The sequence below is a fragment of the Elephas maximus genome, chromosome 6, assembly GCF_024166365.1.
Source record: "Elephas maximus indicus isolate mEleMax1 chromosome 6, mEleMax1 primary haplotype, whole genome shotgun sequence".
Lineage (NCBI taxonomy): Eukaryota > Metazoa > Chordata > Mammalia > Proboscidea > Elephantidae > Elephas > Elephas maximus.
The window spans coordinates 133,131,022-133,154,972 of NC_064824.1; the positions used below are offsets into that span (position 1 = coordinate 133,131,022).

The 23,951-nt window shown below is 54.2% G+C and overlaps 1 protein-coding gene and 1 long non-coding RNA gene across 2 annotated transcripts; one reads left to right on the forward strand and one right to left on the reverse strand.

The window, feature by feature from the left end:
• Positions 1 to 743: 743 nt before the first annotated feature.
• On the reverse strand, positions 744 to 7,683 carry LOC126078427 (uncharacterized). Its single transcript, XR_007518035.1, has 3 exons — positions 7,670 to 7,683; positions 7,042 to 7,122; positions 744 to 797 (listed from the first exon to the last, which is right to left on the reverse strand). It is a non-coding gene; the product is annotated as an uncharacterized LOC126078427 (long non-coding RNA).
• A 1,097-nt stretch (positions 7,684 to 8,780) lies between these two features.
• On the forward strand, positions 8,781 to 22,300 carry ITM2C (integral membrane protein 2C). The gene is made up of 6 exons (XM_049888431.1): positions 8,781 to 8,985; positions 16,196 to 16,336; positions 18,435 to 18,623; positions 19,794 to 19,904; positions 20,381 to 20,531; positions 21,172 to 22,300. The coding sequence occupies exons 1-6, from the start codon at positions 8,878 to 8,880 to the stop codon at positions 21,261 to 21,263; spliced, it is 792 nt and encodes a 263-aa protein (XP_049744388.1). The 5' UTR covers positions 8,781 to 8,877; the 3' UTR covers positions 21,264 to 22,300.
• The last annotated feature ends 1,651 nt before the right edge of the window (positions 22,301 to 23,951 follow it).

Genomic DNA, 23,951 nt, shown 5'->3' on the forward strand with positions numbered 1-23,951 from the left:
AAGACCAGCTGGACCCAAACCAAGTAGGCACTGAGCACCAGCAGTTTTCTGTAACCTTTTGTGAACAACATGAGGCCTCCGGGGCCCCAGAATAATGTTTGCTCCTGAGAAGAAAGAACATTAGGGAGGATTTCCTGCTCTGTGCCTTCCTCGTCTCCACGGGGAGCTCCCTGTTTGCTGGAGACTGCTTTGACTCCTTGTTCTCTGTGGTCTGTTGTGGCCAGAGAAAGAGGCTTAGCAACCTGAGGGACAGAGCAGTGGCCACAGGGCCCTGGAGCACCTGCTGAGGTTCGTGACGCTCTGGTTCCTGCAGATACAGTACCAGGCAGTGGCAGTGCTGTACGGGACATTGGACCTGGCCCTGCTGCCCATAAACTGATGGGCTGGATGGCCGCGATGATGGTCATGGCCAGATTTTGAATTATTAAGTACTTACTGCTTTAGGAGTAGAGACAAACTGGCCCCTGGCAATTCTGCCCTCATGAGGCAAAGACATTGAATTTTTCAGATGCTTGACCTCACTGAAAATCAACGTGGAAGCCTCAAATCAACTTTAATGGAAGCCAGACTGAAGAACTAGCTATTGGAAATATAGAAAACTGGAGGTCATTAATAAAGAGCTGAATTCTCCAGCTCTTTACTTGGACTTAAAATAGCGGCTTTTAGGAAAGGACTTACCAAAGAGAGATCTCCACATTTAGAACAAGTTGAGCTGACGGCTGGCATCACATGAAAGATTCCATCTTAGAAGACACATCAGAACACAGCCATTACCAAGTAGCCGCGACCAAAGCCACCTTCAAAATATGAGAAGAAAAAAGAACAACTTTAGACAGTATTCAAAGGTGCTTTAGAGGAAAATGGTGATATTTGGGGGTGCGTAAAGCCGCTCTCTCACAAGAAGCCAAGGAATGGCAAGGGAGAGTGAGCGAACTCATTAGACAGAATAAAATGTTCGAGAACTCGCAAGTCAGATTAAGCCTCTGGGTGGCCACTTGGTTACGTAGTGGTTTGGGGCTTCCTTCCTGGGGGAAGACAATACAGATGGTGGGAGCTTGGGATTGCACATCAGAAATGCATCGGAAAACAGGCCTCCTAGAAGACGAATCAAATCAAAGGAGTTTTAAAGAAACTGATTGATGCAACTTGTTATGGATTGAATTGTGTCCCCCCAAAATACGTGTTGGAATACTAACCCCTATACCTGTGAAGGTAATCCCATTTGGGAACAGGGTTCTCTTTGTTACGTTTATGAGGCTGAATCTGTGTAGGGTTTGCCATAATCTAATCACTTCTGGGTTATACAGAAGAGTACAGACTCGGGACAAAAGGGGGACGATAGATGCCACGTGGAGATTGCCAAGGAACTGAGGGACAGAAGCCGAAAGAGACAAAACTCTTCCCCCAGAGCCGACAGCGAGAGCCTTTCCCTAGAGCTGGCACCCTGAGTTTGGACTTTCAGCCTCCTGAGCTGTGAGAAGATAAATGTCTCTTCACTAAAGCCACCCACTTGTGGCATTTCTGTTACGGCAGCACTAAGACACTAAAACACAACTCAAATATTTATTTTAAAACACTTTAAAAGAAATCGACTGTACGCTAAATTAGCTAAAGAAGGTGCAATAACTGGTGCCCTTAGAGATCATATTTAAAGTCTTTAAACTGAGAAGCACATACTTTGGACATGTTATCAGGAGGGATCAGTCCCTGGAGAGGGACATTATGCTTGGTAAAATAGAGGGTCTGAGAAAAAGAGGAAGACCCTCAACGAGATGGATGAACACAGTGGCTGCAATGATGGGCTCAAGCATAATAATAATGGTGAGGATGGGGCAGGACCAGGCAGCGCCTCTTTCTGTCGTACGTGGGATCCCTGTGAGTTGGAACCGACTCGTGGCCACCTAACAACAAACTGAGAAGCATCCCTGCAATCGGAAAAATACAGCTAGAGAGAGAGGCAACCACTCTGTCAGAAACTGCAAGTCCTTTCTGAATGACATCAAGAAAAATAGGTACATTTCACCACATATCCAACTTAGAATTTACCCATTATAGACGGAGGAGAATCTTTTCAAAGCATAGGACGAGATCATCCAGGCATGCAAAGAGCTAGACACTTACACAGTACAAATCAAAATTTTGCCAGAAAAATGCAAAAGAATCACTGGGTATTATCAAAGCCTATTTATTTCCCATGACAGAAAAGTGCCTAATAGTGGGTTGAGAGCTCTGACTGGCTGAAAGAAACCCCGATAACTTAAGAGAATTCATACACCAGACAAAAAATTATTGAGGAAGATTTCGAAGAGTATCCTTATGCCCCGGATGTTCCAGATGGGGCATGTGGCAGAGATCAAGAGGGCCAGGCTAGGGTTGCCAGGGAAAATACAGGATGCCAGGTGAAATGGAACATACTTGGCTTCCACCACATTCCAACCTTGTGGCCTTGATCCTAGTACAATGTTCCAAAACTTTCTAAACCCACATTTACAAATGATTTCTTAGAGTCAGTCGTTTATCTCAACCGTTATACTTTGATGCTGCTAAATTTCATTCTAAAGACAGCTGGGAGCCCTGCTGGTGCAGTGGCTAAAGCCCTTGGCTGCTAACCAAAAGGTCAGTGGTTCAAGCCCACCAGCTGCTCTGCTGGAGAAAGATGTGACAAGCTGCTTCTGTAAAGATTTATAGCCTTGAAACTCCTATGGGGCAGTTCTACTCTGTCCTCTAGGGTTACTATGAGCCAAAATCGACTCAACAGCAATGGGTTTAATGGGTTAGTGATAGCAGTACCTAAGCGTTATGAATTCCTAGTTTTGCTCCTTGGTATTGACAATTACAATCAGAGCAGAAAAAAAAAAAAGTCCTCAACCACAGCCTGAGAGATAGTCCAAGGTCTAGAGAGCAATGCCTCCCACATTCAGACCAAAGCGCCAACTTCCACATTCCCCAAACAGGTATAAATCTTCTCCCCGTGGACAAATATGGACTTCAGCCTTTGCTCTGGGTGAAAATACATAAAGCATTATGAAATATGACTACCAACAAGTAGGTAAGGCAACAAAAGGACACATATATTCCACTTTTCCCCTGATTGAATTTCTACCTCTATAAAAAGTACAGACTCTGGATTTGACAGGGGTAGGTGATCTTTGGTACACCCATCTTTACCTGGCCGTCAAACAGCTCTAGGCTTAGACGGCAGCTCCTCAGAGAAGCCCTCCTTGATCACCCTAGCTAGCGCTGCTTACCCCCTTTGCTCCCTCCATTCCGATCACATCCCTTGGGAAGAATCATACTTATTGACTTGTTTATTTTCTGTCTTGCTCAGAACGGAATCTCTACAGCCTGGCCCATAAGATGCCCTCAACCAATAGGTGTTTATGAGTGAACGAACAGCTGCTAGATTTTTTTTTTTTAGGAGATTTAGCTTTAGATTTTTCCATTTGTATCTTCCAAATTGTATCTTGCGGACTGTAAAATATTGAAAATCGCTTTCTTCCCTCACGAGGTGAATCAAAAGTCTGCTAAGAATGAAAATGGAGGAAAGGGGTGAGGTCAAAGGGGAATTGAAAATTAGCAGAGTGCGGCGCGGGAGTCGGCCACAAGGGGGCGCCATTGGCTCCTGGCTGACCGTCTACGAATAGCCTGGAGCGGGAGAGGAGGCTCCAGCTTCCACCTGGACCGGGACCGGAGTGTGGCCCGGCGGGGACAGAGGTGCAGCCACAGTGCCGCTCTGAAGGGCAGGAAGGGCCTCGGAGAAATACACCCTACTGTCCGCAGCCTCCAATTCCACGGCCCCCGAACGAGCTTCCCCTCTCTCTGGGTTCCCAGGAATAGGAGCCTGGCCAGCGATGGTGTCCCCAGGAAGAGGGTGCGGGGCAAAAAAGATTCCTTTCACGATAGCAACTGAAAATATAAAATCCTAAGAATAAATTTTATGACTCATGTAAATAAGAAAGCCAGAAAGCTTTACTGAAGGCCATAAAGCTGAAATAAATGGAGAGAGAAACCATATTCTTGCATGGGAAGAGTGTGAAACTGTCAATTCTCTCCCAAATTAAAGCAAATCCAGTTAAAATCCCAGAAGGTATTTATTTGCAGCCAAGCAGAAAAAACATTCTAAGATTTGTCTTAAAAAGCAAATACATTGCAATTGCCAAGAACTTAAAAAAAAAAAGTAAGGATGACTAATGATTCTGACATCATAAAAAAGGTGCTAGAAGAAAATATTGCTGAATATTTAAGTTTAAGGATGGAAGAGGCTTTCTAAGTTCACAGACAAGGAAGAAACCATAAGGGAAAATTTCATGGTTTTATGTATCAAAGATTCTGTCAATAAAATAAAGAAGCAGATGTCAGACTGGAAAAATACTAGCGAATAGAGCTAATAAAAAAATAGTCTCCTTTTTATGAAGATAACCACAAGCATAAAAAAAAAAAAAACAGGGAGAAGACACAGGTAGGACCAGTTGCCACCAAGTTGACCCCAACTCATGGCAACCCCGACTCATGGCGACCCTGACTCATAGTGACCCCATCTAATAGTGCTTTATGTATAACCTAAGGAAACATTGCCCTGTCCTGCACCATCCTGATAGTAGTAGGTACGTTTGAGCCCATTGTTGCACCCACTGTGTCAATCCATCTCACTGAGAGTCTTCCTCGTCTTTGCTGACCCTCTACTTAACCAAGCATGATGTCCTTCTCCGGGGACTGATCCCTCCTGATAATGTATCCAAAGTATGTGAGAGGTAGTCTTGCCATCCTCTCTTCTAAGCATTGCTGTACTTCCTCCAAGACAGATTTGTTTGTTCTTTTGGCAGTCCATGGTATAGTCAATATTCTTTGCCAACACCATAATTAAAATGTGTTAATTCTTCTTTGGTCTTCTTTTCTCATTGCAGATGTCAAAGCAACTGGGGTTGGCACGATTGTCAATCGTCAGCCTACTTAATGGAGTCATTGCAGGCCAGTCCCCTCTTCCTGAGGTCCAGATACCTGGAGAGGGTCAGAAGCTCATTTGGGGAGGTGCCTGAGGTAGTAAGTGGTGGGGATACCAAGGGGTATGTCCCCAGACCACAGAATGTGGATCACTGTACCGCCTCTCTCCAAAGAAACACTTTCCAAACAAAATATTTTACCATCACAAATTCAGCTCTGTGGATCATATCTAAGACCACATGTATGGCAAGACGCTAAATGTAAAGGCTGGCCAATGATTTGGAGCTGACGATGAAGGGCTTCGTTCTTCACACCTTCGGCCCATGCCTTATCACCACGGTGGCTCCTGTATGGAGCATGACCTACCACTGTGAAAGTCTCACCTTCCTGTCTGTGAAATGAATCAGACCCACAAAAAAAGCAAACCTAGTTCCAAAGTACAGAGTAAAACTGCCTATAGGGTCTCCAAATGTGGCTGGTGGATTCGAACTGCCAAGCTTTTGGTTAGCAGCCAAGCTCTTAGCCACTGCACCACAAGGGCTTCAGGTAAATGCTTGTCGTTAGGTGCTGTCAAGTCAGTTCTGACTTTTAGGGACCCTAATGTACAACAGAATGAAACGCTGCCCAGTCCTGTGCCACCCTCACAATTGTTGTTATACTTGAGCCCATTGGTGCAGCCACTGTGTCAATCCATTCTCAGTGAGGGTGTTCCTTTTTTCACTGGCCCTCTACCAAGCATGATGTCCTTCTCCAGGGACTGATCCCTCCTGATAACATGTCCAAAATACATAAGACATAGTCTCACCATCCTTGCTTCTGAGGAGCATCCTGGTTGTATTTCTTCCAAGACAGATTTGTTCATTCTTTTGGCAGTCCATGGTATATTCAATATTCTTCACCAACACATGATTTAAAGGCATCCATTTTTCTTCGGTCTTCCTTATTCATTGTCCAGCTTTCACATGCATACGATGCAACCGGAAAATACCATGGCTTAGGTCAGGCGCACCTGAGTCTTCAAGGTGACATCCTTGCTTTAACACTTTAAAGAGATCTTTTGCAGCAAATTTACCCAACGCACTGCATTGTTTGATTTCTTGACTGCTGCTTCCATGGCTGTTGATTGTGGATCCAAGTAAGATGAAATCCTTGACAACGTCAGTCTTTTCTCCGTTTATCGTGATGTTGCTTATTGGCCCAGTTGTGAGGATTTTTTATTTCTTTATGTTGAGGTATAATCCACACTGAAGGTTGTAGTCTTTCCAGCCTGGCTCACCCCCACCCCAGAGGCACTCATTAGCATAACCCTCCTCCATGTGGTCTGGAAGCTTCGCTAAAGATCAGGGGAAATTCTAAGGTTTCCTAGTTTATCTCTTAGGAACAAAGGAGAGAGATCAAATTCTTTGGCTCAAGCTAAATTCTTTAAGGAGCCCTGGTGGGTAAAGCAGTTGACTGCTAACCGAAAGGTTAGTGGTTCAAAACCACCAGCAGCTCCTCAGGAGAAAGATGTGGCAGTCTGCTTCTGTAGAGATTTACAGCCTTGGAAACCCTATGAGGTTGCTAGGAGTTGGAATCAACTTGATGGCAGTGGTTTTAGTTTGGTTTTGGTGTGGTGGCACAGTGGTTAAGAGCTACAGCTGCTAAATTCTTTAAGGACCCCCGGTGGTGCAGTGGTTAAGTGTTCTGCTGTTAAGCAAAAGGTGGGCGGTTCGAACCCACCAGCGGCTCTGTGGGAGAAAGATAAGGCAGTCTGCTTCTGTGAAGACTACCGCCTTGGAAACCCTATGGGGCAGTTCTCCCCTGTCCTACAGGGTCACTATGAGTCAGAATCAGCTCGACGGCAATGGGTAAATTCTTTACCCCACAACATCTTGGTATTATTATAAAAATAGCTTTGACCTCCAGACCTTCCAAAGGGATGTTAGGGATGCCCAGAGTACATGAACCACACTTTGAGGGCCACTGATGTAAATAAACAAGCCAGATTCAATATTTCATTGTTCATCCAGACTTTTACAACTTTAAGCCAAACGCAAACCTGGGTGGTGCAAATAGTTAAGTGCTCAACTACTAACTGAAAGGTTGGAGGTTCAAACTCACCCAGAGGTGCCTCAGAAGACAGGCCTGGTAATCTGCTTCAGAAAGATCACAGCCTTGAAAAGCCTATGAAGCAGTTCTACCCTGTAACATATAGGATCACCATGAGTTGGAAATAATTCGATAGCAACTAACAACAGGTCTGTGCCCCCAGGTTTAGCCTCACTCGTTTCCCTCACTCACAAGAGCAATACTTCTGTCACAGGGGCCAGGGGCTGTGGTGAAGATGAACGGTGATATAACATATGTGGAAAAACTGAGCAGATGGCAGGTTGACCATGATCAGGTCCTCAATTGCTGGTTTGTGTCTTGGGCTTCTCTGTTTTCTGCCATAGAGCTTAGCACAATGCTTGGCACACAGGGGTGCTTGGGAGACACCTGCTGAGTAGAAGTGTGAATTTTGGGGGGTAGGTGGCAGGAATGTAACCAAGGATTGGGAGCTTACGGGTGGTCCCCACTTAGCTCCTCCAGACACCAAGGTTGGCAGTTCACTGAGGTGATTAACAATCATCTATACTACCTTCCTCTCTGGCCTTCATCCAAACCAAATTCCTCCTCATCTCCTCCAAACCATCTTCTTCCACTGCTCCATTCCCTCTACCAGTTCCCCAGGCTGTGGCCTTGACGTCACCTGGGCCTTCTCCTTCCTCTTGGCCTGTCTGTCCTCAAGGCATCCAAGATCTGAGCCAAGATTATCCAAGAGGTCCGGGTCTGGGATGTGGACACCAAGGGCTCAAAGCAGCCCCACAAGACCTGAGGAGAAGAGGTCAGGGCAGACTGTAGTCTCCTCAACAAAGCTCTCAGGTTCCCTGCCCTCCATGGTCAGCCCATTGGCAGAACAACAACTGGGTTTTCAGCACAAGGTTGTATGAGAGTTCCTGGGTTCTCCACCAGGGAGAGTGACCAAAGACCCAGGACTTTGGTGTCAAGAGATATGCCCCAGCAACAGAAGCCACCTCCTCCCCAATTCCCGTGATGTTTTGCAGGAACAGAGTCTTGACTGGAACTCCATTCTCCAGACACCAGCCTAAGGATCTTCCCACTACACTTGCCATGATCCTCCTGGGCAAGGGAGGCATGGGGAGGACAGGGTGGGTCAGCTGGTAACTGAGGCCTCAGCTGACACTTCATTTCTGTTCTCGGACCCGTGGCAGTGTGCACACCCAGGGGTACTCTGGAAGATTCTCCAGGAATGAAGAATGAAGGATAGTGGAGAATCCAAGATTGAGGCAAGCACCTAGCCTTCAAGGACCCTCTCTGGCCAAGGACAGGTGGGTGGACAGGTGGTGGGAGCAGGTACAGTGGAGGCCCCGGCATTTCCAATGAGAAGGCTTTGAGTTGGGTGGCGGATAAGGAACTTGTCTAGACACTACATTTGCCTGGCAAACACTTTTAACAAACTGTGTTGTGGGAGGTGATGCCGGTCATGGGAAAGGATTAAGTCAGGGAAGGAGGCTGAGTCCATGCCTCCTGAATGAATGAGTGCAAAAACGAATGAATGAGCCAGTGAGTGAGTGAATGAGTTGGCGGTTGGTTGGTTGGTTGGCTGGCTGGCTGGCTGGCTGAGGTAGCCTCAGCCCTCCCAGGTCCAGGACAGCGCACCGGCAGGGGTCGCCACCGGCGCAGCGGTCCGACCGATGGGCGGGCAGGGGGCGCAGGCGCGGCGGGCAGGCGCCCAGGCCTCCGGCGGGGGCGGGGCGGGGCGGGGCGGGGCGGGGGCGGGGCTAGAGACGGGAGGGTGAACCAGCTCCGAGCTTCCGGTGTCTGCGGATCGCGGAGCCGCGGAGGCACAGCGGAGGCACAGCGGAGGCTGCGGGCGGACGTGCGGCCGGCGCAGCCATGGTCAAGATCAGCTTCCAGCCGGCGGTGGCCGGCGTCAAGGGCGACAAGGCCGACAAGGTGCCGGCCGCAGCCCCGGCCACCGAGATCCTGCTGACGCCGGCGCGGGTGAGAGGGCCGGGGGCCCTAGCGGGGCCGGGGGGCTCGGCTGGGTCGTCATCCTAGAGTGGGGAGAGGGCTTGGAAGCGGCGGCAAGTCACAGTCCGAAGAGTGGGAGGGAGCTCGAGGGACTGGCCCCCCAGTGGGAAAACGCTCGAGGGCTCTTCTAAAAGGGGGGGGGCCCTGGGCGCCTGCCCCCCAAAATAGGGGGAGGGGGCTGGCCCGAAGAAGTTGGGAGAACGTGGGTGGGGGGACGCTCCTGGTTCCAATCAGGAGGGAGGGGGTGAGTCGAGGCCCTTGGTGGGGGATGGGAGGAGCGTTGGACATCGTTGCCCCAAAGTGTGGGTCTTGATTGGTTGGGGATTGGGGAGGGGGGCGTCTCTAGTGCCAAGGAATGGGGAGGGACCACTGGTTTCGACGCAGACGGGGTGCGGGAGGCGGGGAGGTGCTGCGGAGCTGCCCTGGAATTGGCCGGCCAGAAGTGATGAAATGGGAATAAAGCAGCTCCGGGCGCCCGGGGGTCGGGGGTCCGAGGCCGGTCGCCCACATCCCACCCAGCCCCCGGATCTGAGGAGTGGGTGCTGCCGTCAGGGCCTTCCCGCTCCTCCCTCGTCCTCCCGCTGCCCCCTTCCCGGGCAGGGCTCCCCCAGTGCCCTCCTGCGTCCTTCTCTGCGGTGCTTGGTGGAGGCGGCCCCGCCCCCCTCCAGCGCCCCGGTCCTCCTGTCCCTCGGGCCGGGGGTGGGGGTGGGGAGGGAAGGCCGAGAAGAACTGCCTGAGCTGTGTGGATTGCTCAGGGGAGGGGGCAGGACGCGTGGCGCAGAAAGGGGACCCGGCCCACCCAGTCTTTATATGTCCCTGCAAAGACGCCTCCGCAGCCGCTGCCCCAGGCGATCTCGGCTTGCACCGAGTCCCATCTCCCCAGTCGAGGCAGGACTTTAAAAAGTCTTTGTCCACTCCGTCCGCCTTCCCAAGACAGGCTTCTGAGGAGTTTTCTGCGGAGCCTCGCCCCCTCCCCAAGTTCTGTGGCTTAGACTCTGCCTGACCCGGGGTATTACTAGGCTGCACGCCACACAGCCAGCGGGGGGACGCTGGGGAGGGACCTCGGAGATGGGTGTCCCAGCGTGAGCAAAGACGTTGCATGAGGAATTCAAGGGTCTCGGCCTAGCGCACCTGCGCTTTTGTCGTCACTGCAGTGAGGATCTGTCTATAGCCGCAAGAATCCTCCCATCACCTGGGGCGGGGGGAGCTGTGCACGCAGCCAGAGCAGCTCCATCTTTATCTGTTGCGTAGTTGGGGAGGGATTTACGCCATATTTGAAGACCTGCTCTGCAGCTTTATAAGTTTTGAGGGGTTCTACAAACCTCCTGCTTATCTTTGCAGATGGGAGCCAGCCCCCTTCTCTCAGCATGGGGAAGGAGCTGGGGCTGGGGGCAGAAGGCATTGCTCTGGCCCCCACCTTCTTCCCCTATTTGCTTCTCCAAGGGCCACGCGGCCAGCTGAGACCTGGAGCCAGGACCCTTAAGCCAGTGTTGTTTCTATTCCCGCTGGGGGACAGGGGAGAGAGGACACTGAGTCTCCCAGCCTGATTAAAAACCTGGAGCTACATGTCAGTTACTGCCACGACCATGCCAGGCTCTGCCACCCGCCTGACACCCATCAGGCTGCTGTTAGATTTGGGCAGGGAGAGAGCACATCATTCAGACTCCATCAAAAGGTCCCCAGAATTTTGCAGGAGTGGCACATTCTCCTCACAGCAGCCTGATGGCGAAGCCCGGCATGGTCATGGTCGTGACATGCAGCTTCTGGATTTTAATCAGGCTGAGAAATTGAATGTCTTCTCTACCCCTGTCCCCGGTCCCCCAGCATGAATGGAAATATCAACATTTTCCTGCTAGCTGTTTGTGATGGCCTTGAGCCCACTGAGCTGGCTCCTCCCACAAGCTGGTTAGCCTGTGCTCTCTAATTGGCAGGGAGGAGCCAGGGGCTCAGGAGGAGGAGAAAAATGGGCACCTGTCAGACAGAACCACATGTTGGTAAACCCGAGGTGATGCAGGGGACTCGCGGTGTGGAATTTAGCCCTTGGTGCCTTGGGAAGGCAGTGGACTTCTGTGAGCCAATGGGCACATGTCCACGTAGTTCAGAGCCTGGCTGGTGTGGCCCCGTCCTGCAGTGGGCACAGTAGGCACAAGGCTATTTCACAAAAGTAGCTCAGGAGAGAACGTTGGCCATTAGTGGGGCCAGAAAAAAAAACCAGAGGGGAGATCTTTACTGAGGCAGTCAGTTTGGATTTTGTCCCACAGGGAACACAGAGGAAAGCTGGACTGGCTGGGGCCGACCTGGGAACGCTCCTTGGTTTCTGAACCGGATCCCACGCCAAACATGGCTTGGGGGGACCTTCAGGCAGTGAGCGCCTGTCTGGCTTTTATAATAAAACGTCGACTTGGGTCCAGGCTGGGGGTGGGGGCCGCACCCTCACAGGTGGGCTCCCCTTGCTTCGGAGCAGAAACTGACACAAGGAGATGTCTCAGGATCCGAGGCTGGAAGGAAGTGCCTTGGTGGGCCCAGGATGGGGGACGGGGGCGGGGCCTCCCCAGGAGTCCACGCGGTGCCTAGACTGGCTGATGAGCTGCTCATGGTGGGGAGAACGGAAGCCCACCCACCCCTCCTGGCAGCCCGGCCTGGCCCGGCGGCCATGCCCCTCCAGCCTGCCTCCCCTGCTCACACAGGCGGGGGTGGGCAAGTACAAACTTGAAGGGGCCAGGGGCTGCAAGAGAGACACATTAAATGTAGTCATTTTCTCCGCTCTGGAATTTTCTCCCTTGCATTTGCCTTTGATTAACAGCCCCTGTGTCCCCCTCCCCCACCGCATACCTGGGGATCAGGTTTCACTTTCTGTGTGTGTCGGGGCCCCAGCCCTTGGCGGGGAGCTGGAGCTCTAGGAACATTGTCAGGGGGAAGGGGGTTGGCTGGGCAGGTGGGCAGGGCGTTCTCCTCCCAAAGGGCCCCTGGTGCCCACTCCCCTGAGGGCTGGGTCAGGACGACTTTGGTTTTTAGGTGGCTTTGCTCTGGGTCCTTTCCCTAGTGGTGGGGGCTTCCGAAGCCTGCCCAGGGGGACTTTGGCTTCTTGCTCTGTCTCTTCCCAGCATGCTTCAAGGCTGTCCGCAGCCAGCCAGCGAACAGGAATTTCTCTTAGGAAAAAAATGTTTCCTCATAAAATCACAGAAGCGAAGCCCGCCACCTCCCCAGCAGTCTCAAGTTCTCGCTTCCCCGTGAGCAGTGAGTTTGCTTCAGTCCTTCCTGAGCCTTTGTTCTCTCGAGCAGGAGAGAAAATCCACAGCGCCGAGGAGAGAGCATGAGGCCGGAGCTGTCCTTGTCCAGCCAGCACCCAGAGCACCACCAGGCCACACTGTGGGTGGACGCTGGGCCAGCCAGGGAGCAGTACGCTTCTGCACAGATGGGGGGGACATAAGGGCGGGTTCCCCTAATGGTCAAGCCACGACTCGTGTCTCAGAGGTCACCCAGGGGACCTCTGGAATCTGGAGCAGCGAGCTCTCTGTGGTCAGGGCTGTCCAGCAGGCATTTGTCAGCCCCCATCCCCCTCGGTGTGTCTATCTGTCACACACGCCACTGCACCCTTTGCCCTGTGGTCCGGAGCCTGGCAGAGAGATGCTGAGGGTAGAGTGATGCTAGGGAGGCAGAGCAGATGCCGGCCCGCCCCCACCCCCGACCGGGCCTCTGAGAGTGCTTCTGCTGGCCTCCTGGGCTGCCTGCAGCCAGAGTGTAATCTGCTTGAGTTAATCTGGACATTGTTGCAGAGGCGAGAGAGCTGGGGAGTTATCTCCTCTGGCCGTGGGGTCTGCTAGTTAATGCTGGAATTGGCTGCTTCCTCAACCGGTTTGGCCCTGGCCTCGCTAAATCATGTCATGAGCCCATGGCCCATCTCAGGGTCCCAGGATGACGCTCGAGAGCTTCACACGCAGTGCAGAGCACAGAAGCATTTGCACTGAGAGCCGAGTTGCCTTGGAAACAGCATGCTATAGTTTTTCTAAACTGAAGTCCCCCAAATGCGTGGCAGCGGATGCTGCTCCGTGGGAAGCCGAATTTTCCTGGGCCTCAGCAGTTGAGCAGCAGGAGGCCTGCTCAGCCTTTCTTGTGAGTGAGTTGGGCTGCCTGGGGCCTCCAGCCAGCAGGGACGCCAGGGGCTGGGGGCAGCGCTGACTGTGGACACATCACAACAGGTGTAACAACACCAGGTGTTTGGGCTGTGGCATGCCTGGGCTTGGAAATGTGAGCCCTGGTCTCGGTTATGTGTTACTGGGCCCTGTAGGCAAAGGCAGTGATGGGGGTGGGACTCGGGGCTCTCCCTGCCGTTTGGGGCTCTGTGTCGGAAGCAGGGATGCTGTGGTCTCCCCCTGGCAGCCCCTCGGCCTGCCTCCCCTTGCTGCCCTGCGCAGCCATGATGCTTCTGGCCGCAGGTTGACAGGGTGTTAACAGGGCAGGGGAGCGAAGTCACTGTGGCCATTCACCATTCCCAGGTGAGGCGGGGAATTCCCAGTCTTCACAGTGACCCCCACAGACACATGTGAGGACATAGCCAGAAGGCCCTGGATGGAAGCTCTGGCCTCTTCTGCCACACCTGGTCACCTTCCACTGGGGCCACTCAAGCCCCACCTCTTCCCTGCCCTTGCTGACTTTTCTCTCCCAGCCTCTCCCCCAGCTACACAGAAACACTGCCCAGCCATCAGGAATGCAGGGCAGAAACAGAAAGGTGGTTGTGAAGCAAGAGGCCTCACCTGGCCCTAGCAGGTCTCACCTGGTCCTAGTAGTACTTCTTACCTGGTCCTACCAGGTCTTACCTGGTTGTAGTAGTACATCTCACCTGGTCCTAGTGAGCCTCACCTTGTGCATGAATTTTGAGGTGCAGGCCCTCCAGGTCTCGCTCCTGGCCCGTTTACCCTCTCCCCCCACCTTTAACAGCTCTCAGCTCACTTCTCTGGTTTCCCGGATGCAAGGAGCCCTAGAACGGCCAGTGCAGCCTCAGCAGTGTCTGTCCTCAGCGCTGGGCTGATAAAGATCTGCTATTTTTATCTAGCACTTCATCCTTTACAAAGGGCTTCCGGGTTCTTTTGTCTCTTTTAACCCCAACAAAACCCTTGTAAGGGAGTGCTGTCCACTTTTTATAGAAGAAACCCAAGGAGGGGAGGTTAAGGTGCTTCCACGCTGCATCTAAGCCCAGGCCCTTGCCAGGGTCTCTGGTCCTTCTCAGCTCTGGGTCCCAGTGGCCATCACCCACCCTGACCCACTCGAGTATGTTGTGCCCGAGGGCAGCCTCAGCGGGTGGGGGCGGCCTGACCAGACTCTGGGTCTGCAGCCTTTCCTGAGGACACACTCCTGCTGCCACTTTCCCCTGGCCTCCGTGCTTGCAGGAGCCCTGGGGTGGCTTGTTGTATGGAGTCCACCCGACCTGTGCTGCTCCCCAGAGGGCCGTGTGGGCCGTGGCCATGCATCAGTGTGATCAGTGTCTGGGGGCTTGTTTCCCCAGGGAGCCCCTCCACTGGAAGAGCCCCCAGCCCAGAGTGCTGAGGCAACACCCACAGGACCTGTGGCAGGGCCAGGGCAGGGAGAGGCCCCAACCTGCAGAGGAGCTCAGCCAGTGAGGGCAGCTGGTTTAACTCCCCCTTCTGACCGCAGAGCTACGGGAGGGCAGACTGGGTATGGTGGAGTGGGGTGCAGGGGCCAGAGTTCCCCTCCATCCCATCTCCATCCTGTGGCTGGAGCCTGGCGGCCTCAGCAGTGTCTGTTCTCAGTGAGGACAGGTGAGGAATGACAACTGTGCCCAGCTAGGGGATATGTCCTTTGGCCGTCTTCTGTCCTTCTCCTGGGGTGGGGGTGAGGACAGTGCCACTCTGGTGGGACTCACCGCTGTGCCCCGAGGCCTGGGCTCCACCCCCAGTCTTCTCTAAGGCAGGAGGGACTGGGGATGGGACCTGAGCACAGCTGGCCCCACCCCAACCCAGCCAGACCCCTGTGCTGCACTGAGAGCCGGTCCTGGGTGACATGGACCTGAGCCATGTCCCCACCCTCCTGCCACCCCCACCAGCGTGAAGGGGCAGAGGAAAAGCAGCACAACCTGAGAACATCAGACTGGAAAGGGCCTGCGAGATCACTTAGTCTGACCGGCTCGTGTTGCAGATGGGGAAACTGAGGCCCAAAGGGGCGAAGAGGCAGCTAGTGGCACAGCCAGAGCAGGAAGCACCAGGCCCCCGGCTGGAGCCCCTTCCTTCCCCCAACACTGCATCCTTGGGGTCGTGGTGGGGGTGGGAGTTCTGGGAACTGATGTCTGACCTCACTCTTGGCTGTGTTTGGGCACCCTCTGAACACCACGGAGGATGGGTTGAATGGTGGACATGGAGGTGGAGACAGGCCCGAGGCTCTTGCAGACATTTCCAAGGGTGAATGAGGGCCTGGCTGAGGGCAGGGTGGCGGGTGGCCAAGGTCACAGCCTGGCCAAGGGCCAGAGTCACCAGCCTCTCAGCCTAGCACTCCCAAGTGACAGCAGCTATATTGGGTTACGCCCTCTCATGCCTTCTTCCGGCACGTTCTGGACACAGTCAGTCGTGTTGGCTTGTTTCCTGGCCGTCCTGAGCCTGAGTCTCCTGGCATCACAAGCAGTTTTCCCCAGGATCCTCTGGTCCTGGCTGCCCGGAGGGAGCACGTCTGACTCCTGGTGGGCGCTCCCCCCCATAGACCCCACTTCTCACAGCCTGTTTGACGTGACTTTCATGCCGGCCAGGACTCAGCTCAGTAATCTTCCCTGGCTCCCCACTGCCTGAGGGATGGCTCCCGAGGCTGCCCAGTGCATCCCTGTAGATTCCGACGTCTGGAGGGATCACTGCATCTGTGCTTCCCACCAGTTTATATCGGAAAGAAATCCTGCGGTCACTCAGGACAAGCTGGTATGACGAGGAGACAGACAGCACGGAGTAATTCAAACTGCTTTTGCTGGATCCCAGCTGGTCGTTTCGTGTGGCCTCGGGCAGTCTGGGCTTCTCTTTAAATGGGAGGAAGCTGGGGGTACCAGGAAGGTCTCCTTTCCTTCCAGATGAGGCTGCTCTCCTCCCCTCCCCTCAGGCGCCCTGTGGTCCTCGGGCTGTGGCCCCATTCCTGGGGTGGGGGGTGCCCTCCGGGGCCCTGGCTGACCCTGGTACTGTGTCCACAGGAGGAGCGGTCGCCCCACCCCCGCTACAAGAAGGGCAGCTCTGTGGGCAGCGTGTGCTACCTGTCCATGGGCGTGGTCGTGCTGCTCATGGGCCTGGTGTTTGCCTCCGTCTACATCTACAGATACTTCTTCCTTGCCCAGGTGAGGGGCCTGTGGGAGGGCCAGCGCTGTGAGCCAGGCCTCAGGTTGTTTGCAGTGGGTATGGGAGCAGGGAGCCCGGGGATGCCCCTCAGGTAGGTGAGTGGCGCCTCGGATGGGTGAGTACCCAGGCGAGCCCAAGAGACCAGCTCCTGTCTCCCACCCTGGGGCCTCCTGGGACCAGGCCTGTCCCCCCTCAGCCCCATGTCCTGGGGAGCCCAGCGTTTGCCCTGTGAGAGGGAGAGCTGGGGCTGGGCCCTGTCCTCCGCCTCACAGGGACCCTGAGGAGCTTGTCATCGCCCCATATCTGCACATACATTGGAGACTCATAGGAAGCCTCCCAGGGGCCCCCAGGCAGGGTGGGAAGCAGGGGTGGATGCGGGGCTATGTGACTGCAGGCCCAGTGTCACCATGCAGCACCAGCACCAGAGACCCAGTGCAGGGGAAATGAGAATGCTGCCGTCCCAGCCCCATGTAGTGCGTGGCTTCATGGGAAATTCCACCTCTTGTAAGGAGTGGGAAGTGGACTCCAGAGGGTCACCTCCACCATGATCCCCGACCCAGCCCACCTGGCGGCTGCTCTCACAGCAAGTAGAGCCCAGAGAGAAAGGCAATGCCTCTGTGGTCTCAGAATGGAAGGTTGTTATAAGTAGCTTAAAGGAGTCAGCACAAGCTCAACCAAGTTTTCTTGGTGGTTGTCAAAACTAGGAGTCTCAGAGTGACAAAGCAGCTGGGAATTACCAGTTGTTCATGACACTAGTAGCCTGCTCCCACCCTCGAGCACAGGGGCACTGACTTTGTTGTCACCGGTTTCCCCAGGGTGGAAATGCCTGGAATTTGTATTCCATGGGACTTTCTTCTTGAAACCTCAGTTCCCCTTTTGTTCATCGCCTCTTCCTCCCCCTCCTCCTCCCCCCCCTTCCCCCACCCCCCACCCGGGTCTGCTTTGCTTCTCCTGTGTGGGACAGGACAGCCCACAGGCCTGGGACCCTGTCCCAAGCCTTTTCCTATTGGGGCCTTGGCCCTCCCCCAGGACCCACACTGGCTCCTCCTGGTCTCCCGTTCCCTGCCCAAGTCTTGAGCCCCCACCCGAGTTCTCCGGGAATGAGGACACCTCAGAGCAGACCCTGGGTTTGTGACCCTGGAGGCCACAGTGGAGCCCAGCCCTGGGACCCAGTCCTGGAGCAGCACTGAGCCTGCACCCCTGGCCGCACTCAGGAACCACATGGCCCTCAGTGACCCGTCCTCCGGAGAGCTCACACTGAGAAAGGGAGAGGGGTACTGCCTGTCGTCACAGGTTGGTCAGTCCTGAGCATGAATCTGCAAGGGCCCCGGAAACGTCTGAGCAGGCAGGCTGGGTGGTTCATCTGGCATAAGTCTCTCACCCAAGGTGCCTGGGGTGGTAGGTCAGATGTTTGTCACGGTGTCTCGGGTGGCCCAGGGGTCCAGGAGAGGTGAAGAGACTGGTCTGAGGCTAGATGTGAATTAGCGGCAGGGGCAGCTGCCTGTCACCTCCTCCTGGTCCTCTGCTGTCCCCCAAGGTCTGCAGGGCTCCAGGGCAGTAGGTGGAAGGAAGGCAGGGGAGCACCCCCTGGTGGCAGGGAGGGCCTCCCCATAGTGCCTCAGCCCATCCAGTTAGCGGTTGTGGTCTGACCCGGCTCCTGTTTTCTGCAGAGGGCCTGCCCTCCGCACCAGCTGCTTCCTCTGTGTCTAACCCCTGTGGGGGGCACAGGGTGGCCACGGCCTCCCCGTGCCAGTCTACCCCATTTCTCAGTCATGGACTCACAGACTTGAAGGGGCCTTTGGGATCCTCATTCCCAGATGGGGAAACTGAGGCCCGGCAAGGTCATCCACCTAGGAACTGTCAGACTTGGTTCCCCCACCCCTTTGTCTCCCAAGCTGTGAAGTGCCTTGTCCAAGGCCCAGCTCATCTCCTTACAGGCAGCTCCGTGCTCTGACCTCACACCCCTACAGGTCTGTTTCTTCATCTGTGAGATGGGTTTAGCGTCTCGCCCTTCCTGCCACCCCAGGCTCCAGGGTGGCAGTGGCAGTGCCAAGAGTGCCGCATGACCAGTCTGTCTCCCCTCTCTGCCCTGCTTAGCTGGCCCGGGACAACTTCTTCCACTGCGGTGTGCTCTACGAGGACGCCCTGTCCTCCCAGCTGCGCACACGGATGGAGCTGGAGGAGGATGTGAAGATCTTCCTCGAGGAGAACTATGAGCGCATCAATGTCCCCGTGCCCCAGTTTGGGGGCGGTGACCCTGCCGACATCATCCACGACTTCCAGAGGGTGAGGCCGGCCTCCTGGGGGGGCGGGGGCAGGCAGGAGGCCAGAGCTGCCTTCCATGGAGCCACAAGGAAGGAGAAGGCCGCAGTCCACCGAGCGTCCATGGCCTCTCTGCTGTACAGTGTCAGCTGGTTGTAGTGGTGTGCGGTTTAGGTTTATTAGGGATGAGAAGACGTTGCTCATGTTGTGGGTAACACAGTCACTGCCAAATCTGAACTAACTGTGGCTGATTTTCCCCTCGGCCACCTGGCAGCGTCAGACACTGTCTCTCATGAGTGCGGGAGGCCAGGGTTTCTTGTTTTTGGTTTCATATCTTAGAGCTCAGCCAACATGTCATTCAGTGCACGTACCTTAATGTACAGCTGAGTGGGTTCGTATACCTTCACAGTTGGGTTCAACTACTATCAGAAAGTTTGGCAATTTGAACCTACCCGGTGGCACTGCAGAAGAAAGGCCTGACGACTTGCTTCCATAGAGGTTATAACCACCAAAACCCCATAGAAGAGCTCTACTCTGTCACGTTGGGGTTTCTTGAGTCGAAATCAACTCGACAGAAATGGGTGTGGCTTTTTTGTTTGTTTGTTTTGATACATTTACATAAACCAGGTAAAGACCTGGAACGCCGGCAGCCCTCCAGAAGGTTACCTCATGCCCCTTCCCAGCCAGCACCCCCATGCAGAGGTAACCATCCTCTGACTTCTGTCCTCGGCACTGGGTCTGAGGCCCAAGAGGTGCAGGCCCCCGGCCCTCTCCCCCCAGTACTTGCTTCCCAGAGCTTCGTGGAGTGTTTCAGTACTGTCTTCTCTGCACCCCAGGGTTCCTGCAGCAGAAATCCAAGGGGTGGGCAGAGGGGCAGGCTGTCCGCAGGGCTTGGCGGGATGCGTAGCTGGGACAATACAGGACTCCCCAGATCTCAGCTTTATAAACCCTTGAGAAGAGCCCTCGGAACAACCGAGGCACTTAGCAGTTGGTATTTTTCATCTGTTACGGGGAGCCTCCTGCAAACAGGCCAGGAGATCTGGAAGAGGCAGCACACCCAGGTGCGGAGAAGCCTGGGTGTGTTGTACCCAAAGGGCCTGGGCCGGGGGTGGCGCGCTGGCTGGGAGCCTCTCACATGCCAGGGTCAGACCCTGGTCTGTGAGACTGACCACCACATGGCCTTTCTCCACGCAGGGCCTGACCGCCTACCATGACATCTCCCTGGACAAGTGCTATGTCATCGAGCTCAACACCACCATTGTGCTGCCCCCTCGCAACTTCTGGGAGCTACTCATGAACGTGAAGGTGGGCTGGGGCTCAGGGCCTGTCTTCTCTGCCCCAGCGGAGGTGGGGGAGCCAGGGACATTGCTGATAGCTGGGCCCACCACCCCAGACTGGCTCCCTTTTTCCAGCCCCCACCCACATCCTGCAGTCAGTGCCTGTCCTCCTTCCCTGATATTCTGCCTCCCTCCCTCAAGGAGAGCCCTGTGGCCAGCTTCCTTCACCTTCAAGGCCATGCCCAGTGTCACCAGTGCCAGGAGAAGACGCAGGCCCTGGCACCAAGAAGCATGGCCCCTAGGGTGGGGACCAGACTTGCAGGCATGCATCAGCCCACGGTAGTGTAGGCTCAGGCGCCGGCACAGACAGGAGATACCAGGGCAACACGAGGAGACCCACAGGCCTCTGAATGAGGGGGCTGGCTGGGCGAGGGGAGATCTCGGGAGGTGAGCAGAGGCTTAGGGAAGGTTGGCAGGCGCTGACCGGGGCTGCTGTCTTTGCAGAGAGGGACCTACCTGCCGCAGACGTACATCATCCAGGAGGAGATGGTGGTCACGGAGCACGTCAGCGACAAGGAGGCACTGGGCTCCTTCATCTACCACCTGTGCAGTGGGAAGGACACCTATCGGCTGCGGCGCCGCTCCACCCGGAGGCGTGAGTGCCCACTCCCCCACCGGGCCCCACCCCGAGCTCCAGCCCTCAGCCTCCCCGAGCAGCACCATGCCCCTCAGAGAGCAGAGGCGAGAGGCGCCGACATTAGCTGAGCACTTACTGTGTGCCAAGCACTATTTCACACTCTTTTTGTTGTTCCAAAGAGTGTAAATTGTTATTATCTCTTTTACAGATGAAGAAACTGAGGCACAGAGAGGTTAAGTGCTACCTCTAGGGTCACACAAGGAAGCCCTGGGTGGGGAGTCCTGGGTGGTGAAGTGGTTAATGCATTCAACTGCTGACTGAAAGGTTGGAGATTGGAGTACACTCAGAGGTGCCTCAGAAGAAAGGCCTGGAGATCTTCTGAAAAATCAGCCCTTGAGAACCCTGTAGAGCACAGTTCTGCTCTGGCACACGTGGGGTTGCCATGAGTCGAGTTGATAGCAACTGGAGTGGAAGGTCACGTGGCGGGAGGTGCCGAGCTGAGGGGTCCCACCAGTGCCTGAGCTTAGCCCTTCTCCGTGCTGCTTCCTGGGCCCCGGCTCCTGGGTCCTGAGGTCTGGTTCTGGCCTTGGGGCCTGTGCGCGTGGCCGGTGGTGGACCCTGCCCCGGGTTTCACTGGGATTTCTCTGTCTTCCCCCAGGTATTACCAAGCGAGGGGCCGAGAACTGCAGCGCCATCCGCCACTTTGAGAACACCTTCGTGGTGGAGACACTCATCTGCGGGGTGGTGTGATGCCGCCCCTCCCGGGCCCACCCTGCCCTCGTCCTCTTTCTTCTTCCTGCCACCTCTGGCCGCCTCCACCCCTTGCTTAGCTTATACCCTGGACGCCTTTCCTTAGATGTGACGTGTCTCACCGTTCTTTCCAGCCCTGCCCCACCTTCCTGTACCAGCGCCATGGCCCCTCGAGGCCCCCATCTCTGCTGACCTCCAGATGTGGGGAGGGGGAGCAGGCGAGGACTCTGGGTGAGAGGATGGAGTGGGGCGGGGTGCAGTGGGGGTTGGGTTCAGAAATACCTGGACGGTGGGAAGGTCCTGAAAGACTTTCTCCTTGTACAGCACAGTCCTTCCTGGGTCCCAGTCCCTCAGCCTGGGGTTTGGGCTGAGGAAGGGTGCCCAGGGCCGGGCCTACTCAGCACAAGGGAAGGTGGCTGTTCTGAGGGCTCTAGGCCCTGTCAGTGCCTTGGCCCACCAGCAGGAGCCTGGGGGTGGGGGGTGGGAATGAGAGTCAAGCACAATAGTCCCAAGTGGAACCAAAGATGCGAGGAGCCAGGGGCCCAGCCCCGGCCCCCAGGAGCACAAGCGGGGTCCCTGCAGCTAGGGCCAGAGCTGCGGGGTGGGGCGGGCTCAGGAGGGTCACTTCTCGGTCCCATCTCGCAGCCCTGAGACTGAACTTTCAATAGACGTGAGCTGTGTGTTCGGTCAAGTTGGTGAAGTTCATTGCTTTCTCCAAGCTTAGAGTTGTTTGTTTTTAAAGATAAATTGGGAAGGGAGAGCCACCTGGTACTTGTAAACCCTGCCTCCCCTTCATTCTGAGTTGTCACCCCCTCTGCTCTAGGGGAATGCAGCATTTTTCCTTTTCCTTCTCCTTTTGCATGTTTTTACTGATGCTTCGATGTGTGCCCTTGGAGCTGAGCCTGAAGAGGGGGGCTCACCACCTCTGTCAGACTTGGGTGCTCCCTGGAGACGAAACTCTAAAACGCTTTGTATATTTTCTCAAGTAGATCTCTTCAGAAGTGTCTGTAGAACAATAAAAGATCTTTTACTTCTGACTGTGACTTGGGGGCAGCAGGGGATGTGGGTGGGGGTGCGATGGGCTGGGGGATGCACCTCCATTTTGTGGACTGCGGAGGTATGTTGAGAGAGTGGCTCAGGTGGGCTTCAGTTAAGGCTGTGGGTGGTGGAGAGGTCAGCAGACCTCTTGGGGTCCAGCCCTTAAGGAGATGGGCATATTGCCAGGTTCGGTGAAGGATATCCCCTTCATTCCTGTGAACCTGGCTCTGAGCCAGGCACGGTCCAGGTGTTCCAGGTGAGGGAGGAGTAAAGGGCTGGAGATGTTCCGTAACTTGCCCAAGGTCATGCTGCTTTTGAGGGCCTATACACCACACCAGCCTTTCACACAGCAGGTGACATCATGGCTCGTCCTTGAGTACAAGGACATTGCTGTGCTTGTCATGGTGCCTAAACAATTGATAGCCATTCTTGGTGGTTCTGGGCTGAGGTTTGGCATGATGGCCACGTTCTACAGAGAAGGGAAGAGTGAGAAACAGCCCATAGGCTCAGCTGATGTGGACCCCAGGGATGGGACCAGTAACCTGCCCCAGGGTCAACGTGTGTACCTGCACCTGTGTTTTCTAGAATGTTCTGTCAGTACCCTGTAAGGGATGGAAAAGGCTCAGTGAAAGTGTGAAGACACGCCTCGTTCTTAAATCTAAAGATGATTTGCAAACACTTCGAGTTTGCTTTTATTAAACTCAAAACCAAACCTGTTGGAATCGAGTCACTTCTGACTTATGGTGACCATGTGCATTATGTAGTAGAACTGCTCCATAGGATTTTCTTGGCTGTAATCTTTACAGAAGCAGATCGCTACTCCTGAGGTGCTGCTGGGTGGGTTCAAACCACCAACCTTTAGATGCCATTCAGGAACTCACAGTAGCTAGTCTGAATGCAACCCAATCACAAAATACCAACAGGATTTTTTTTTTTTAAACTTTACAACATCAGACCTTTTGGGAACCTAAACGTGGCAACATAGCCAGGTAGATTCTGGAAAGAGGAAAGAACTCGTCGATTTGATTCCAACTCAGCAACCCGGTAAGACAGAATAGGACTACCCCATAGGGTTTCCAAGGAACGGCTGGTGGATTTGAACTGCCAAACTTTTGGTTAGCAGCTGTAGCATTTAACCTCTGCACCACCAGGGCTCCAAAAATATCAAAACTAGGGAGGTACATTTTTGCATGTCAAGTCAATTTTATCATATTTTAAAATTACGAAGTATTTATTATCTAAAAACTAACCAAACCCATTGCCATCAAGTCAATTCCAACTCATAGTGACCCTGTAGGACAGAGTAGAACTGACCCATAAAGCTTCCAAGGAGCACCTGGTGGGTTCAAACTGCCAATCTTTTGGTTAGCACTTAACCACTATGCCACCAGCGTTTCCATTTAGGGTCCATAAAGTATTATGTATGTTATATATAAAGGAACGAACAAATTTGTCTTGGAAGAAGTACAGCCAGAATGCTTCTTAAAAGCAAGGATGGTGAGACTTCATCTCGAGTATGCTTCTTAAAAGCATGGATGGTGAGACTTCCTCTCGTGTACTTTGGACATGTCATCAGGAGGGCCAGTCCCTGGAGAAGGACATCAGGCTTGGTAGACAGTGAAAAAGGAAGACCCTCAATGAGATGGATTG